This window comes from Dermacentor silvarum, chromosome 9 (genome assembly GCF_013339745.2).
Source record: "Dermacentor silvarum isolate Dsil-2018 chromosome 9, BIME_Dsil_1.4, whole genome shotgun sequence".
In the NCBI taxonomy this organism is placed as follows: Eukaryota; Metazoa; Arthropoda; class Arachnida; order Ixodida; family Ixodidae; genus Dermacentor; species Dermacentor silvarum.
The window spans coordinates 26896353-26915282 of NC_051162.1; the positions used below are offsets into that span (position 1 = coordinate 26896353).

At 42.5% G+C, this 18930-nt stretch overlaps 1 protein-coding gene across 1 annotated transcript in view; it reads right to left on the reverse strand.

Moving 5' to 3' along the window:
- Positions 1 to 18930, reverse strand: part of LOC119463500 (centrosomal protein of 290 kDa-like) — an 83152-nt gene that overhangs the window by 7597 nt on the left and 56625 nt on the right. The window contains exons 22-25 of the mRNA XM_049655244.1: positions 15375 to 15514; positions 13445 to 13507; positions 9670 to 9910; positions 2245 to 2340 (exon numbers count right to left, since the gene is read on the reverse strand). Coding sequence (XP_049511201.1) covers positions 2245 to 2340; positions 9670 to 9910; positions 13445 to 13507; positions 15375 to 15514 — 540 coding nt within the window. The remainder of the gene's footprint in view (positions 1 to 2244; positions 2341 to 9669; positions 9911 to 13444; positions 13508 to 15374; positions 15515 to 18930) is intronic.

The window sequence follows — 18930 nt, forward strand, 5'->3', positions numbered from 1 at the left end:
TGGCATGGTCCAAAATGGTCAGTTCTGAAAAAGAAAAATACAGAACAAACAGAAGCAGAAGACGACACTGAGCATGGTGAAAGTTATGCGATTAACACATGCTCCTCAAATACGGCAGTGATTGACGCGGAGAAGTATGGCACATACATACGCTTACTCAGTCACAGCTTGGGTTCTCAGGTATATCCAGAATATACGAAAAAAGAGACCGATCATCGGAGATCTGAGTTTTGAGGAACTGAAGAATGCTGAGACGACAATAATCTAGCTAGAACAACAACATATAAGAGAAAACATAGTACAGAGCAAGAGCATTCCTACGAAGACAAGGATGTTTCTTCATGGTACGGAAGTCTTTGAAGACGATCAAGGTCTCATAAGACACAAAGGTTGGCTACTTCAAAGTGGATTATCATACAACGAAAGACATCCTATTGTGCTGCCAAAGTGGACGGCTGGTACAGAGCTGCTGGTACGCCATATCCATCAACTCACGCTGCACGGAGGAATAAGCGTCACATTATCACAGCTTCGAACTAAGTACTGGATAATACAAGGAAGACAGCTCGTGAAGAAGATAATTCATGGATGTCTAAAGTGCCAACGATTTGACGCTAGACCACTACACCAAGAAACAGCACCGCTTCCTGCTGACAGAGTCAACGAGAGACAACCATTTGAAGTGATCGGAGTGGATTTCGCGGGTCCGTTACTTGTAAAGTACGTGATGAAAGGTACTACAACACAGTATGTTGCAATATTTGTATGTGCTACCACACGAGCTGTACATCTCGAAGTTGTGGACAACACGACAACAGAAGCATTCTTACATGCATTCCGAAGATTTAGTGCGAGACGAGGGCTATGTTGCATCATTTATAGTGACAACGCAAGGACGTTCAAGAAGGCCAACAGAGACATCAATCGTATGATAAAGGAACTACAGAAAGAAGTCTCCAAAAGAGCAAGCCAAGGGGATCAAATCAAATGGAAGTACATCACAGAACAAGCGCCTTGGTGGGGAGGCTTTTATGAAAGAATGGTACGAAGCATGAAATCAGCAATGAGGAAAGTTATTGGGAAAAGACTGTTATCAAGAGAAGAGATGCAAACACTAACAACTGAAGTTGAAGCTGCCCTTAATAACAGACCGTTGACCTATGTATACAGCGAACCAGATGAACCTCTACCTATTGTGCCGGCTGATATAATAGGTGGAAAGCATAGGATCAAAGACAGTACAGAAAGTGAAAAAAAGATCAGCATAGAAGAAATGTGGAGAAATAAGCAAAAAATTACGAAAGATTGGTGGAAGAGATGGAACAAGGAATATCTGAAAGAACTGAGAGAGCAGTGTAACGCAAGAAAGCAAGAAATGACAGTGAACCAAGGAGATATCGTTTTGATCGGTGCACGTGCTCCTAGATCCTTCTGGAACCTGGCTAAGGTCATTGAAGTATATTCTGGAGTCGAGGGGAACCGCGCTCCTGTCTCTTAAAATCCCAAGGAAAACTCGTTCGAAGACCTGTTCAACACCTATACACACTCGAAGGTTGCTTCCACTGATGAGAAGGAAACTTTTCGCGGCCGGAAGCTATTGAAACTCATGAGAGTGGACAAGACGAGAAAGAAGAAGACGGCGGGCTCCAAAGGCGTGCGCGCTAAGAAAAGCAATAAAGAAAAGAAAAAGAAGAATCTTGATTTCGTTCGCATCGAACGCAGCTGTCTCGTCTCGTTTCTGCGACAGTGACCTCGGGCTATCGTGTGTGCACGATGGTTTCCGCTAACGCCTTCATGTCCCGGTGTCGAAATTATCGTGGTGGGGGGGTATTTCGTTGAGGCGATGTAGAATATCGCATGCGATTTTATGTAGATGGCCGTTCGCGTAGGCTCGACATGCTGACTGACAGTGTGTAAGAATATATAGTTCTTGGTTTTGTCTCGATGCCAAGATGGCGAGGGCAATGTGTCTTCTCCTGCGGCAACGTTCTGCGTACGAACTTCGTTAGGACAAGAAATAAATGCCAAAAATCCGCAACAACTTTGGCTATAATCAATAACTATATTCAATAGCTTTGTCAACAGCAACAACTGCTACAGGTAAAGCTTGCGTAGATAATCGAAAAGCGAGAGTGAGTTTCCACTGGTTTGCTCAGGAACATTATCCGATTCATGCTACATTACAAGCAATCAAATAGAAAGAAGCGGCCCATTTATTTTGCTCCAGCAACTTCAACTACTCACCCTGTTGTCGTCATCCCCACCACTGGCAGCGACAGTATTGAGCTCTACGGTCCGCATCATTTCAGCACGTAGTTCCACGAGAGCTTGACTGAGTGCCTGCAGTAGAAGTGCAAGCTGCGTTATCTTGCTTTGTGTGCCACCATCCCACAAGGTGGGCGTTAAAAGACTGCTAATTGAGAATCGTGCGGATTATATCCGCGCGCCTTGTAGCCGCAGAAAATAATGCTGCCGAACACTGAGTTCATAGCGTGTGCAATTGCCGGCAATAAATTTGAACTCCAGTCTGCCTGAGCATGCCGTAGGAATATTAAGGCTTGTCTCGATAAGCTGCGCTTTCCTAATTTTTGACGCCGATGAGACATGACCAGGCATAATAAATGTAAGAAAGTTACATGACTGTGCGAGGGTTGGTGTGGCGGCCAGTTTTTTTTTTCTCCATAAAAGCCTACAAATAGCCCAGTTGGATTCTGCCCGAAAGGCTAGGGAAGGGATCAGTGGAGTAGTCAGAAATTTTGTTCGGGGGGGTGCTGGCCTGCCTTGCAGCGCGGTCTCCTCCTTATAGAATTAGTCGAGGTATCAAATACATGAATAATAACTGCATTGCCAATGTGATTGTATATTAGATGCTGCAAACAAATTATTGAACGCTATGCACTGTCAAGTAAAATATGTATTTTTTCATAAAAGAATATATTCGTATGTCCCAAAAACAGTGGCAGAAATAACTGATATGAATTCTTCCGCGCTTTTTTGTCTATTTAATAAGTAAAGAAAATATCACACGAACTTTAGAACTATATCACTTCTTAACCAGCAACTCAGTGCGTGCAGCTCATATGAAAAACGTAAAGGTCATGAAAAGAACAAGTTGGGGACAAATATTTTGATGAATGTTTGTCATTCAAGAGCCTTGTTTACATTTTTGTACATATGCAACGGCTAGGGAAAAACCTTAATGAAGCTGTCATTTGTTGCAATTGATTGCGCAGGAGCAGCTGTTCCCGGTGGTGTATAATCACAACAGTGAGTACATTTAAAAAGCAGGAGTTTCGCAAAATATACATTATAAATGCGAAGATAGAATGAAATATACAAATGCGAACATACAACTTGAAAAGTACAACAAAGTGCCACTGGAAACAGTTCACTGCTTGTATATACAACATCTCGCAACAAGATATTTAATATACGTATGAGTCTCCAATAAATCTACGTATTTAAGCAAACGTCACTGTATATAATGCGTCAAACAAGACAAATAAACATGTTGCGCAGTCACAGATACTAAACTTTATGCATAAAAAGACAGACGATCCAGGCACGAACAAAACTATGATCGCAGAAATCGTGATATGTACTTGGGCAATGCGGCGGTCGCGACCGCACCATATGGGTAGAATAATAGCGGAATAATGCCGAAATCGGTACGAAAATGTGTAATTTAACTCCATGCAGAGCGGTAACGAATATTCTGCATCCAAAATTAAAGAAGGGTATATTGTTTAGGTTCAAAAAAGAAGTAAAAGCAGGTAGCTAAAAACGAAAGGAAAGGCCAAACGAAAGCCACAGATGATGCGGCAAGTTGAACTACCCAATATCCGAGTGTCTTTGTTGGGAAACGCCGCGTGGGCCGGGCTTTCAATGAGCAAGGTCGGTCAAAATTGATTATTGATGTCCACGTAATTTTCTTATTCGCGTGATAATTTTGATCATGATGCTAACTATTAGAATAAACAGGGAAAATTTCTGTGGTTTTAGAAGCTAATGAACAGTCATACGTTTTTATAATTACGAGTTTATGGATCTGATGGAACAGAGCTTTTTACTTGCATTTATTTTGCTGCTTCACTATGCTACAGGACAAACTTCACTCGGCGGGGAAGTTTAGCTAAGCCGTCAATGACTTCGGACACGTTGACGACGACGTCTCTCTGAGTGTATAGAAGGGCCAGCCTAACCATGCGTTCCCCAGACATTGTAGAGCGCAAGTATTTTTTTAGTAATCTCACGTTAAAAAATATCTCTGCGCTGGGAGTGGTCACTGGAAGGCTGACTAGAATCTGCAGCAGTTCGTACACGTTTACATAGAACCTTCAGTCGCAATGAGAGAGGGCATCTATTCCGGTTCCCAAACCTAAAAACACTCCTTCGATATCGTTGGCATCCTTGTTTAGCTACCTTCAACAAGCAGTAAGCTGTTAGATTCCAGCAATATCTGTCGTTTCGTCAGCAAGTATAGAGAAGCAGCCTGCAGCGGTTACTTTTCAATATAGGCCTTCTTTGATAATTTCACCACAAATTTTTATAATTTGCAATTGTACATCTTGGCTTAAATACGAGGCATTACTGGGGCAACTTTCCGAATGGTTCGTGAGATATGTATCTCCAAAATCAGCTCGCATGCGAAGAAGCACTCTGAAAATACCAGTATTTTCAGCGGGGGCTTTGCTTAAATCTATAGGACCACTGCCCTCATGGCTACAGAGAGCCAGACCTTGTCGCCCGCAAAAAAGAACTGCCTCAATAATAGGCCGTTAACTTTCTTCGGTTTTCCTTATTTTACTATGCTTGCCCTGTTCCAGCTGATCGATCACATTGGGTGCGCTTCCTGAAAACGGTAGGAGAAAATTATCAGCTGCCAGGTGACAGTCACGGTGATTTTTAGTATTTCCGTGTGTGTGGAAAATTGCGAGCACGTGCTTACACTTCTGCAAGGGCTTGGTTGGACACGAGGGCTCCAGTGCGCGCATGTTGGCCCAAGTATATAAAAACATTAAACCCATAGAATTCCAGAATTTAAAATCTAAAGCACGCCTTTGGAAATGTCAGTGCACTAGTCGCGTCAAAGTTTTATGACTTTATACCCATAAAGTTTCGGAATTGAAATCCATGTGCTCCGTAGATTCCGCGGCCGCTGCGAGGTGCCGCAACGCGCCTGCTCGCTATCAAAAATCCCTGGAAAGTTGGTGCTCGGAGAGTGCTGCCATGAAATCCAGCCCGAGTTCGCAATTTTCGTGCCGAAATGTCTTTTGGAGCGTGAAAAAGACATTGGAAACAAAATACAGAATGATTCCCGGCGCCGGTAGTTGTTTTGGGCGGCGGTGCATGCCAGCACGAAAACATTTCGGAGGGGGGGGGGGGGCTGAAGCCCCATCAGCCCCCCCCCCCTGGCTACGCCCCTGGAAGAGTTGTACAAAATTAGGAATCACTAAAGAAGCATGGTGCGTTACAGGTACGAGTTCAATTAAGGAAATTCAATGCTTTTCATGGCCCTATACCTGGAGGCAAAACAATTTGGTTGAAGTAAAAAAAATGCATCTGCAAAAACTACACACATCGGAGTATTAGTCCGTGCCTTCTAATTTAACTTTAGTTATCGACCTCCTCAACAATGGTATTCACAGAAATGTCGATCGTGAGCAGCAGCAGATGTTTTAGTGAGAAAACCTGCAGGATTCGTCGTCCTCTTCTTAGCGCACGTGGTGGTCATATGATTTCTACAGGGAAAATTGTTTCGTTTGTTTAAAAGGAAGCTTTAGTTTGGAGCCAACTTACAATGCAGCATACATGTAAACGCAGAAGTGCTTTTCTGAGATACAGCCGGGACCGATTGTAATGAAATTTGCTGCAGTTGATAGAGACAGTTAAATTATAGTGACTGCATGAAGGACGCGGAATTTGGATTTAGGAGCTGAAGTGTTTTTAATAAAAATTGCCTAAAATTGATTCGAAAAATAGAAGTACGATGTTTACAAATTACGTAACTCTGAACAAAAAAAACAGATATCATAATTCTGTAAACTGCATCCGCTGCAACGCCTAAAGTAGACCAATTTAGTGCAAAAATTTATAGCTCGCAAGGTTTTGTTGCAATGTTGACAAGTGTTTTGCAGGAGTCGTATTCACAAATTATATATTTTACATGTGTGTACCATACATGAATTTTTACGGCTCTAAATGTATTAATAAATGCAGTTTCATAACTGTGATATCGTCTTGGATTAGCGAGCTACGGAGTTGTAAACCTGATCGGTTAGTTTTTATAAATGTTGCTACTTTCAACATTTTTTTATGAAGCAACTGACGGATTTGTTGTAAGATCGGCTTCAACAGTCACTTGACATAAAACATTTTCTTTTAAAAGGAAGAAAACACATTAAATTCAATTCATTGATTACCGCGAAAAAAACACGATTTCCGCATTCCCATATATTTATATAGGAGCCCCCGAGCTAAACCTTCCCCTTAAGCAAGCTCCTATTCTATATCTCCGTAGAGGTGCACCTCAAGAACACACCTTGTAAAGGTAAGTACCTAAGCCCAGTATTGGACCATACATTTGCCTTTAACCGGCAGCTCAACAATATGTTTCACCTACTGTATCTCGTTTCGTAGATACGCTCTCAATTTCATTTGGCATTTATTTGCGCATTATGGAGAAGAAATCAAGCAGTACAAATGTTATAAGCCAAGTCTTTCGTAACTTGCCATTGAAACGATTAATAGCCATGCAGGCTCCGCGTACACACTCCACCAACTGGAGTCAATGAATGCGCTAAACAGCATCTATCGCATGACCCGTTGAAGCTCAGGCATATACGACCGACGGAATGTTTACACGCGCTCTGCTCAATGTTGGCCTTCGACTGAATGGCACTATGCACTGATCAGTAAATCTTCTCGCTGTGGGCCTTTGAAAGCGGGCAAATTTATCCACAAAGTGGTGACTCGATTTGCAGATGATATAGTGAAATAATTTTCCAGCACGTAATAGGCGTGCTTCCGGAACAATCATGCAAAGGTGCACGCAGTGACAATGTAAGAAAGAGGGCGACCATGGCTCTTAATTTTGGGTCGCGTTTGTTAACGGAGATATGTGTGTGCGCTAGAGGAATGGAATTCACAAAGCTTTTGATTCGTAAGTCTTCGTAAGTTTGATTTGATTCGTAAGTTTGATTTCAGGCATCGCACATTGCAGTTTGGTCACTGTATTATCAGGTGTTTGCAAGCAGTCCTTTCCACTGATCCAAGCCGCCACTTGATTAGAGGGCAGGGAAACTATTTGTATTTACACATACTAAACCAAATTCCCAAGTAAATAAAACAGCATATACGAGTACTGGGTACTTCTTTGTTTGTTCTAGACTACATAGAAGATTCACATGTCACCTGTGGCAAATGGCACAATTCTAGTCCTTGAGCCGGATTACTCTAAGAGGTGGACGGTAATTGCACAAGAAATAAAAAATCACGTCAGACTATAAAACAAAATTTCACTAATTATGCTTCTAACTATTAATTTCAGGGCACAAATTTCAATTTACTAAGTGTAGCTGCTAAGATCGAAAGGTGCAAATTCTCAGCATGACATCATTTTCAGAATATTCATTCCCAAAGATTACGATGAAAGACTCTAGCATTCCAGTTAGTTTTGTGCTTCCGGACATAAAACAGTGTTCTTTGAAAAGTAAGTGGAACAATAGTCCATTCTATGCGCGTTTCACTGTGCATATCTTGAAACCAGTACCATCCTTCCAAGTGCATGTGCTTTAAAAGCTCACCGACTACAATTCGTAAATCGTAATATGAGCCATAAAGTAATCGTGAAAAAATTGTGAAATTTCGTTATCAGTCAATATTTCGGTTTCATTTTACTGAGCAAATAATGTTCGCTTTTATAAAAAATTCATATCAAGCATTAGAATTGTGCTAGATGTCAGAAAATTTAAAAAAATACTGATATTCTAAAGAAACACCTGGTATACAAACAATGTGTTTAAGATTACTTGAATATTTATTGTTTACCCGTGTTATAGCGTTCCTGGGATCTAACTAATTCTTTAGAAGCGTTTAGCATGGTTTTGACAAGTTCTACTCTTGTGAAACTCGGTTTCTTTCTTTCACACACGATGCTATTTTAACATTTCTTGGTTTCGCAGAAGACATCTTGCCCCATTAGGCACTATATTTGAAAATGAGCCCACTAAGTAATGACCGTAACATCTTGAAATACAAAAAATGATTTTTAACTTAATTCATTCGTTATATGACGAATATGTTTTTTCCCAACCCAGCACACTAGTGTCTAAATGAATTGCATCACTCGTTCAATTAAAGGGCGTGCATCTCGCAACAAGGATCCACCTGCAAAAGGCACTTCTTTGTGTGAGCGCTAGCATCCTGCAAGTACTGAGGCAAATCGCAACTTACGATCTAGTGACACAGAGTCTAATTCGACACGTCGAACGTGCCGGCATATGGCGTACTGAAGACCATAGGCTTAGCGCGCCTGATGCTGGACAGAAGACCGACAGAATACACATACAAATGGCGCTAGAAAGTGTAGCATAATCGAAGAGACCCATAATAATAAGCAAGGACGGGTCACGAGCTCGTGCAGGTAGGCCTTGCAGTGCCATGTGTGTGTCGCTTTATTGTCCAGCGTTGGGTGCACTACGCATAAGAACTTCAGTATGCCATACCAAAAACACCAACCTGCAACCTTAGTCGATGTATGAAGGTCGACATAAGCGCACAACATGCCTATGATATTATGCGGGATTTATATGCTATACTTCCGCTTTTATAGCATGCAATGTACGGCAATTCGATGCACGCAATTGAACTCTGTGAATGAAGTAGCAAGTTTCTTTGAGACCCTCCAAGGAACTCCAAATTTTATAGAAATATATTTTGAAATAGTTGAGCTGCATGAGTTATTGCTGATGTCATTTGGTGAGGCATGATGCTGTTTCTTGTAATTTAATATCGCGGTATTATTTTTGATATAATCAATGCAGGTAAATCATTTCCAGCAGGTTCACAATACAAATTATGACGCATAGAAGAGAATGTAACAAGGAAAAGCACTAGTAAAATTCCGAAAATCAGATTTCATGCAGAACTTCTGTCTTTTTTTCTCTAGTGACCATACGTCGGAGAAAATGTATTGGTTGACTTCTTGATTCTTTTCTTGTTATTATTTGGCTTACTGAATGAAGCACTGGAATGGCACCAACTAGTCTAATCCGGTTTACGTTTCTGAGCATGAAAATCTCACACTATACAATGCATCTCTGCTTCGCTGTTCGCATGATTTACTGTCGACAAACGTCTGTCTGGTGACACTCGGAAACCACTTCACTTTACTTCACTTTATTACCTTAAAAGCCCCCAGGGTTCGAGGTAGTGCATAAGGGGTTACACATCCTTTACACTGTACTAATTCGGACGCCGTGAAAAAACTACTGCCAAATTCGATTCGTCTAAAAATCACACTTCACTTCTCCAAAATTCACTGGGGTTGCCTTTTAATACATGTACAATTTTTTTTAATTTAATAAACGTCTTTCTCTCAGATATATCTCACTTCTCCGAATGCTCGCATGTAGGGAATGGACAAAGGACTGTCAGTCACTGTCTTACCTTCAGCTGCCTCTCTTTATCGTCTACCTGCGATTTCAGAGTGTGCACCAGGCTTCCCAAGTCTTTCCTCTTGGCAGCTTCTTCCAGCTGGCTGGCGAGTTCAGCCAGTCTCCCTTCCAGTGCGGCGATGTCTGTCTCCCTTTGTGCAATCACCAAATCTTTCTCCTCGATAACCTTCTGCAGGGATATCACAGTGTCGCGGAACATTGTAGACGTCTTTGTGGCCTGCCTCCGGTTGTCTCTGCCTGTGAAGGTGCATGAGTGAGAACATAGGACCGGCAGTTTACTAACGGTGCAAGGAACTTGGATTTCTCCATGCGTATTCGGTTCGGGAAGTCAAATTTAACAACCAAATCAAATACACATATTTGAGAAAAATGAGCTTGAAATATACAATGAAGTGCCAAATATTGTATAATTTCAAGAAAACATGAAGTATATCACTTGCGTGGAATTCGTCTGACAAAAAGAAAAAAAAAAGAAACTGCTTATTTTCATGTTATCTGTACAAACGTGTAACGATCTTTGACAACAGAACGTCTGTTACACTGAGGAGGTTGTAAATGACGAACAACTTGATTCAGCTATCTGGTACACGATAACAATGAGATTAATGAAACAAGGAAAACAGAGCATCATCACGTGTTGTGTTCACTCAGGAAGCCAAGTTTATTAATGGAACACTACCTGTAAGAATAAATAAAAGCAACCAAAATCTAACTGGCTCAATAAAATAATGTTTCATGTAAATCGCCAAAACAAATTGATAGGCTGCCAACCGGCGATCTATTCTTGTTGAATGAGTCAAAATTCTTGCACAGAATTTGGTTGCTGCATCCGTTCGCAGACAAAATGGTTCCTCAGGGAAACATCCGTGGCTTTTCTGCAGCAGAATTATTCTCACCACTCCGCGCATGCGTTGCTCTTTCTCCAACAAGGCTCCAATAGGCATTTTACGTTATGTTTAAACAAAAGCAAACATTCAGCATTTTCTAATAATAAGTTCACGAATAAAATACCGAGGACTAATTGATACGCACTCACAGTATCAAACACTCTTGGACCCCTATCTTCCGGCTAGAGCACTGCACGGGCCGATTTTTGCGGCCCGGGCCCGGTCCTGGTCCGTTTTTACCGAAAAATACATGTTTTTCAGAGTTGAGAAGCCCGAGAATACTTCGCAGAAAGCCCGAGCCCAGCTCGGGCCCGGGTCAAAAAGCACACGCCGTGCCCGAGCCCGCCCCGAGCCCGTGAAAAATCTGCTCGACCCGGCCCGACCCGGCCCACGGGCCAGGCCGGGCCCGGGCTTTCGGGTAAGCCCGAGCCCGTGCAGTGCTCTACTTCCGGCATCATAGTTGAAAGATTCAAACGGAGACTGTATTAAACGATTCAGGAATGCAGATTTTTACTGGAATCTAGGCAAGTGTTCACTACCCGAAGCAGGTGCTATCACATGACAATTGCTTCTGGCAGACACTACGCGTTCACACTGCTAGATGAGGTCTAACAACAACAAAAAAACGTCAGGCGATGTAATAATAATTTAAAATACTACTACTACTACTTCTACTAATATAATAATAATAATAATAATAATAATAATAATAATAATAATAATAATAATAATAATAATAATAATAATAACGATCAGCCTATACTTATGTCTCGTGCAGGATGAAAGCCTCTCTCTCCCTCCGGTGTTCAATTACCCCTGTCTAGCGCTAGCTGATTCCAACTTGCGCCTGCAAATTTCCTAACTTCATCACCCACCTAGTTTTCTGCCGTCCACTACTGCGCTTCCCTTCTCATGGTATCCATTAGATAACTATAATGGTCCTAAGGTTACTCATGCTACGCATTACATGGCCTACACAGCTCCATCTTTTTCTCTTAATGTCAATTAGAATATGGGCTATCCCCGTTTGCTCTGTGATAGACAGCACTCTCTTCCTGTCTCTTAACGTCACGCCTGACATTTTTCGTTCCACCGTTCTTTGCGCGGTCCTTAACTTGTTCTTCAGCGTCTTTTTAACCTCCAAGTTTCTGCCCAATTTGTTGGCACCCGTAGAAAGCGATGATTGTACCCTGATATAATATCAGTGTGATAAATATCAGCATGACACATAAGCTGAGAAATACTGCTGAGCAAGGTTTCAGGTGATCGAATTATAACCGCCAGTGCTTCTCAAACACAACGAGTGTCAGCGTTTATTGTCGCTATGCATTACGCTTCCGTAAAATTTGACCTCCGCGGAAACCTGCAAGACTGTGGTGCCAGTACGCCTTCGTTGCTTAGGCTCTGCAATTTGTATAGCGTGAAATGAAAGGCTACGCTAGGCAGAGGAGGAAACGTCAAAAAAAGTAAACATACGGTCAAGGCAACTTACAAGGACCCCGCCAAAAGTTCCAGCGAAAAAAAAAAGCAAACACACTTTTGCACTAACAAGCCAATCTAAGGAAGAATAAAGCTTTTAATCTAGAATATGACTGACCGCAGATAAAGTGTTTAGAAAACAAAAAGTAGATGATGACAATACTGCTTAAAGACAAATAGGTGTGCGGCTGCTTGGAATATGAAAAAAAATTATTTATACCGTGACATACTTATACATTCACGGACCCTACGTTTCCTTAAACACATATTTCAGATCCTGCCACCGCATTATCTTTAGTTACGTCGCTAACGTCATGCTACAAGTATTTGCGTATGACCTCGCTGCAGTCGCTGTCAATTCATTTCAGTCATACTTTCTTTAGAGGGAAACTAAAGAAAAAAACTTATTCACATTAGACTAATAAAGTGTGGTATCTAAAATACATTTCCTTGATTTCACAGGAAGAAGTTTATTACTCAATCAGAATAAGAACGGCAAAGCTCTACTTTTTTTTAATTTCGCGCCACCAAGAACCAACGCCAGTACGTCAGTGTGACGTCGCAGGATTTCAAAGTACCTTTACGCATTGTGACCGTAGTGACGCACTAAACGTTCTCCAAACTTGGCAAGTTAAGCATTTCGCTCCTTCAGAATAAAGTGTAGTCCATCCTTACCGATATCAAATTAACTGTAGGCCCGTGCAGAAGTATTCAAAATTTATGACATCAGGGCAAGCTGATGCAAGAACTTCAAGAAAGTGGCGCCACCCGTCTCCAGTGTTTTCGGGCTTATCAAACCTTCTCTGGCGGTAATAGTGAACATTTGAGCATCACAGTACGGTATTTCAATCATACAGACGAACCTATTTTCCTCTTTAGTGTCCGTATAAATGTTTGATTCAAGTCACAAGTCTCCTGGGTATACATTAGTAAATCTCAAACGTATGACGAGCATGCAACTGATGTTGTGTCCACGATGGTTTTAGCTCTTCAGAGGGAGCTTTCAGACCTATTTTTAGAAATACATTGAACGCCACATAGAAACATCCTTTACACTACCCAATGGGCGCGCAGGAGGCACCTCTGCACATTCTTCCAGATCAACTTAACAAGAGTTGGACTGTTAATCTGCATCACAGTGGGCAATACCTAAAATGCCACAGCATTGTGCACCATGGAGGAATATTAGAAATCTTTTTTCTATGGTTATAACATTAGCAGTCACAATATTGCTTTGAGAATTAGTCTTACCAATTGTCCGTGCAGTCATTTGTCCTTCTAAATGCGCTTGTTCTTTACACGATCGTTAGTACCACACATTTACGTCATAAGTAATATTTATCACCTTGTGCAGAGAACCACGTTTATACATTTTACCTAATTCAAGTGTTATATATTCACCTGTCCAATCTAACATCTGCAGTTGGAATACCAGTTGGCTGCGATTCCAGTTTAAGAACTCCGCTGCAAAAATCAATGACGGAAAAATTTAGACTTTAGCGGTTTTGGCTGGCATGTCAAAATATACATCAAACCAACTATTTCTCAAGAATGTTAAAGGCAAAGAAAAGCAGCAACGTGCAATCAAAGGTGTAAGTATGCATGAGTTGCTGTCAGGTCTTCTGCGAATAGTGGCTGTCAGTAGCGCACCCAGGATCTCTGCCAGGGGAGGGGGGGGGGGGGTTGGCAGTTTGCCAATATCATCTAAACAGCACTAATTTCAATTTGTTCACGGGAAATTGCCCAAAAATGCGCTTTTTGCCAGTGTGCAGATGATTGCGCCTCTTACATCTTAGTTGCATTACGCAAATGCGCAAGGAAAGGAAAGGGGTTAAACAAAAGCGGGGGTTAAGTTGGCCTCAGGGGGGGGGGGGGGGGGGGTTACAACCCCCGAAACCCCCCCCCCGTCGGTGCGCCACTGGTGACTGTGCAATTTCGCGAGCAGTTTCTTTGCAACAGTATTCGCAAAATGATTTACAGTGCAATGGGAGGGGTTCGCGTTAAGGTGTCACCGATGAGATCAATAATACTCAACACCATGGACTGAAAATGCGAAGACGTTGTTAGGTTTACAAAGAGAACAGCCAGAGAATAAGGGTATTCGACGCCATAGCAATGGTATGATTGTTCTAATACCGACAGTTTTAAAATGATTGGTCCAGAGCGTGGCATAGCATATGCGACATTTATATCCGAACTATGGGCTGTTTTCCATTCAGCACAATGTTGACCATGCACCTTGATACGCAGACGCATGATAATCAGACTTAAGGCTTCCACCTACGGCGCTTGGAATGTAATATATCAGTATTTGTTACTGCGCGAGCTGATTTGTACTTCGTTACGACGTAATAGACGCGAAACGATGTGAAGACACGCCAGGACATAAAACAGCGTTATTTGCTGTTCTTTTTCTGGTCACTTCTTCATATCGCTTCGCGTGTTTTACATCATAACTAAGTAGCAATGTAATAACTGCACAAACCTCAAATTGCAACAATCTTCAGCAAAATGTCCAATGCCCGCCTAGTTACACCCACCCAACTACTTTGAACTACTGCAGTGCGTTTAAAAAACTGTGCTCGGGTGGGAAATAATTATAGAAGCAGAGGCGGGCAGCCAAACACACGTATTATTCACGCAAAAAGCAAGATAGACAGAACACATGACGATGAGCTACTACTCAACACATCACACTAGCTGGTTGATGTTGACACCATACGACGGATTATCTATGCAGTATCCTGGCCATAGTGCGCATTCCTTGCTTCGACCGTACCGTACATGCGCTGTTTGTGACGCTGTCTAATGAAGATTGTTTCGCGTCAAAATACATTGCTTACCGAAGATTGTACAGACACATAAAGTACATATATAGCGGTTGTGCAGTGAAATGAGCAACTACTCCCGCATACTCGCGGAACTACTGAATTCGAACTTGTGTGTGCTGCTACGGATTCTTATTTACCACCTTTTCATCAACAGTTTTGAAGTAGAGCACGGTTGTTATGCTGATTAACTAAATTAAGATACGCAAATACTGTATCAGCTCCACTAAAATAACAATACGCGGAATGAATGCAAGAACATATACGTCTGGTCTAGTTTGGTGCCCTATGGAACTGCTACTTTAGTGCGAAAAATACACAAACACAAAAGGGAGTGCACGAGTGCTACCGCCTGTACTGCAATTGTTCTCTCGGTTTTTCTGCGCTATCGTAGTGTTTATGAGATGTCAGAGCTTTCTGGAGTCCGTCACAAAGAACATGCATTGATTGATTGGTAATCTAGGCGTCATGACTGTTTTTCTTTTTTGCAGATGAGGCTGCACCTGGGAGGAGAGCCAGGTCTTTCCGCACTGGACGCCGGTCTGGTTTGTACCACAGGGGCAGGAACCGCTTTCGCTGCCTCTAGGAGAAGTATCCGGACGGCTTCCCTGTGCGCCTCGTCCAGTGCACGGAGTTGATCCAGCTGCACCAGATACACGGCCAAAAGAACACAATGGCGGTAGATATACAGAAACTCGGAAATAACTTATACCTGCAATTGTGGATGCTTGCATTACATGACAACGTTCGAGTTCGACGGTGTTCACAGTGCACATAGATTTAGGAAAATATAACACTGGTTTCCAAGTGGAATTCACCACCACTTGCAGTCAAAACCACTCAAATAGCCTGTACGCCTTCGATGACCGACTCTATATATATAATCCCTTTATTGACTTACCCCATAAATTCTTTTTAACAGCGGAGCTGTTTAAGCCGGCCGTAATGTGTGCCGCCTGCCACTGCGTCACCTAGCAACTTACTCGCGGAGGGTCGCGCGCTATGCTCGGGAGAGAGAAAGAAAAAGTGAGAGCGAGAGAGAGTGCGCGCGTCGCACGCTATGCTCGGGAGAGACACCTATAAAATGAGAGCGAGAGAGAGAGAAACAAATTGTAGCCGCACCAACAAGGCAACGCGCAGTGGTGCTGCCGACGCCATCCGCGCTTCACCGTTTCCCCGCATTAGCACCGAACGCTGGCGGTGCCCGTGACTGGAGCAGGCGCCTCTGGAGGCGGCTCTGCCGAGCTCCCAGCAGCTGCGCGCTACTGCGCATGCACCGTGACGTCATCCCGGCGTTTCGTCTGCGTCGCGCCGCCCGTACACTGTACATTGCTTTTGCCCCACTACCCCTACGTGTTCTCGGACTGCAAATGCTTCGCGAGGCGTTCCCCGATACCACGAACCACGAGGAAGTGGTTATACACTTCGTATAACTTAGCATCACTTGGCATTACTTCGTGCTTGCTGCTCAACTTTTCTGCTTGCTGCTCAAATAAAACGACAGCTGGAGTAGGCTTGGATACGTGGTACTTTTCAGTCCCCTCAGAGCTACAATGTTGTTACGTCTTGCTGTGATATATGAGAAGCCGGCGGCCGCATTTCGATGGAGGCGGAATGCAAAAACGCCCGTGTGCTTGCGTTGTAGTGCACGTTAAAGAACCCCAGGTGGTCAACATTATTCTGCAGCCCTGCACTACGGCGTGCCTCTTAATCAGAACTGGTTTTGGCACGCAAAACCCCAGAAAGAAGATATATGAGAAGCTTTGTTTCTTTCGAAATGAGTCAAAGCCATTTAAAGTGAATTTTAGAAAAACGGGAAAATTTGTTGTCATATCGACCCAATGGACCAAAATAAAGTTTTTCCATCCATCCATCCATCCATCGAAATGCAACGCTATCCAAGAAATTATATGACATGTTTTAGATGTCAGCTAGAGCAGCTTTACAGAAACAATGAAAAATTAGGCAGCACACTTATATAACTATGTAAAGTTGGGATTCGACTTTTTTATTTGAAACACACGATTAGATGCGGTTTGGCACGAAAACCTTGCTGTGAGAAGATGACCATGTATTTATGAAAACAAAAATTAAGGCGCTCGTTGTTTCAAGCGGTGCGATCAAAAGTATGCCTATAATTTCCGATTTGTTAGCAGCTACGAGGCCCAGGTAAGTGGGCTCTATGCACAGATTGTGTTATGCTTCGTGTATGTTTTCATGTGCCATGAAGTGTGCGCTGTTAATGCTCTCATCGTATTAATATTTGCTGAACGTAATTATTCGTTCATGCCCGCAACTCGGTGTTTGCGATAGCTTTCTTAGCGATAGTTTTCTCGGTCTATTCAACAGACTTTGGATGGTTTGACGGCAGACGCCATCCTCGCACGATAAATAGGAGAGAGAAAAAACCGGAGAGGGTAACAAGCAGAAATAATAACACAGCGCAAAAGCCAACACACAGAAAAGTGGAAAAGAATCACAGAGCAAGCACGGGGGGGTCATACAGCGGCGCCTCATTGGTTGGCGTAGGCGAAAACAGTCGCACGCAGCGTGACGTCACTGAGATCACGTAATGCTTATTATGCCTCTTTGGCGTGCGCGCGGTGTGAGCCCTCATATGTGCTCAAGACCATACTATTAGATAATCCCCGTTATCCAGTTATTGCTCCGCTAAAAGCGCGCCTACACATCGAAAGATTTGCAATGTTGTCATCGATTCTATATCGGAAGAGTCATTTCTATTCAGACTGCGTGCTTCAGGTTTACCTTGAATCAGGGGACAGGAACGAGGTAAAGAGCAAGGGAAGTACTTTCGCGAGAAAATGTTTGGAGAATATTTATTTATTTATTTACTGATTTATTTATACAATACTGCCGGCCAACCTCAGGCCCAGGCAGGAGGCCAACACGCGATGAAATAAATCAAATGAAAATATTTAGCACACCCAAATATTACAATAATCGCAACAGACAGTTATAACAAGTTTATCAAAACAGAAGGGGGGGAGGGAGGGGGGTTAGCACAATGCTATGAAATACACCAAAAAAAAACATGCAGTAAAAAAAGAAATCAAGCATGACAACAAATCGTCAAAGCCTTCAGTATTGTTGAGTAAGTTCGGCGGCAGCTGGTTCCAGTCGCTCATTAATCTGTGCAAGAAGGAATAGCGCGGAAAAAGGTTCATGAATGCGCATGACGATGCCTTGTTAGTTCCGTTGTTAGGGGCTTTAGATATGGATTGGTACCGGTTGACAGCTTGTTATGTTTCAGTAGGGAAAGTAACTTTAGCCGCATTGATTTGCGCCGAGCTTCAAATGTCGGTATGCCGAGATCATTCATTACGGAAGTAGGAGAGTCAGTAGTGCGGAATTTTGAGAAGATGAATCGGACAATTTTCGTGCCCAAATCAGCAATGTTAGTCTTAATGAATGAATCCCAAACTGTCCATACATACTCTAAGGTTGGTCTAATAGTCATCGTATAATCTAGGAGTGTAACTGGAGAAGGTGCGCGTTTTAATTTATGTCACAGAAAGGACAGTCTACGAAACGAGGGTGCGCATACGTAAGAAGTGTGGGTATTACAGCTTAAGTTGTTAGTTATTGTGACACCACTTACTTGTGGTGTCACAATGTGGGACGCACTTACTTCATTAAAGCGTTGAGCGGAAACGTTGTACTGGTATGATAGGCTGTTAATTTTATTGGCACTTTTCACAATGACAGTTTTTTTTCTACACTAGTTTCATGTCCCCCTTAGTACACAAGTCAAAAATAATTCTAGGGTTGAAATTGAGTGCCAGTTGATCATCCCGGGTATTTATTGTTGTAAACAAAACACAATAATCGCCAATAATACAGCTTGAAACTTTTCCATAATTTCGTTACAATATAAATTATGTAATGGAAGACTAGAAAGAGCCCAAGGACTCATGCCTTGGAGGACACCGGTATAAACAGTAAGTGACGAAGAAGAGTAGCCATTGGCATTCACAAACTGACTTGTGTTAGGTAAGGTAAGCATTTATCCACGTAATTATGAAAGCCGGCAGACAAACA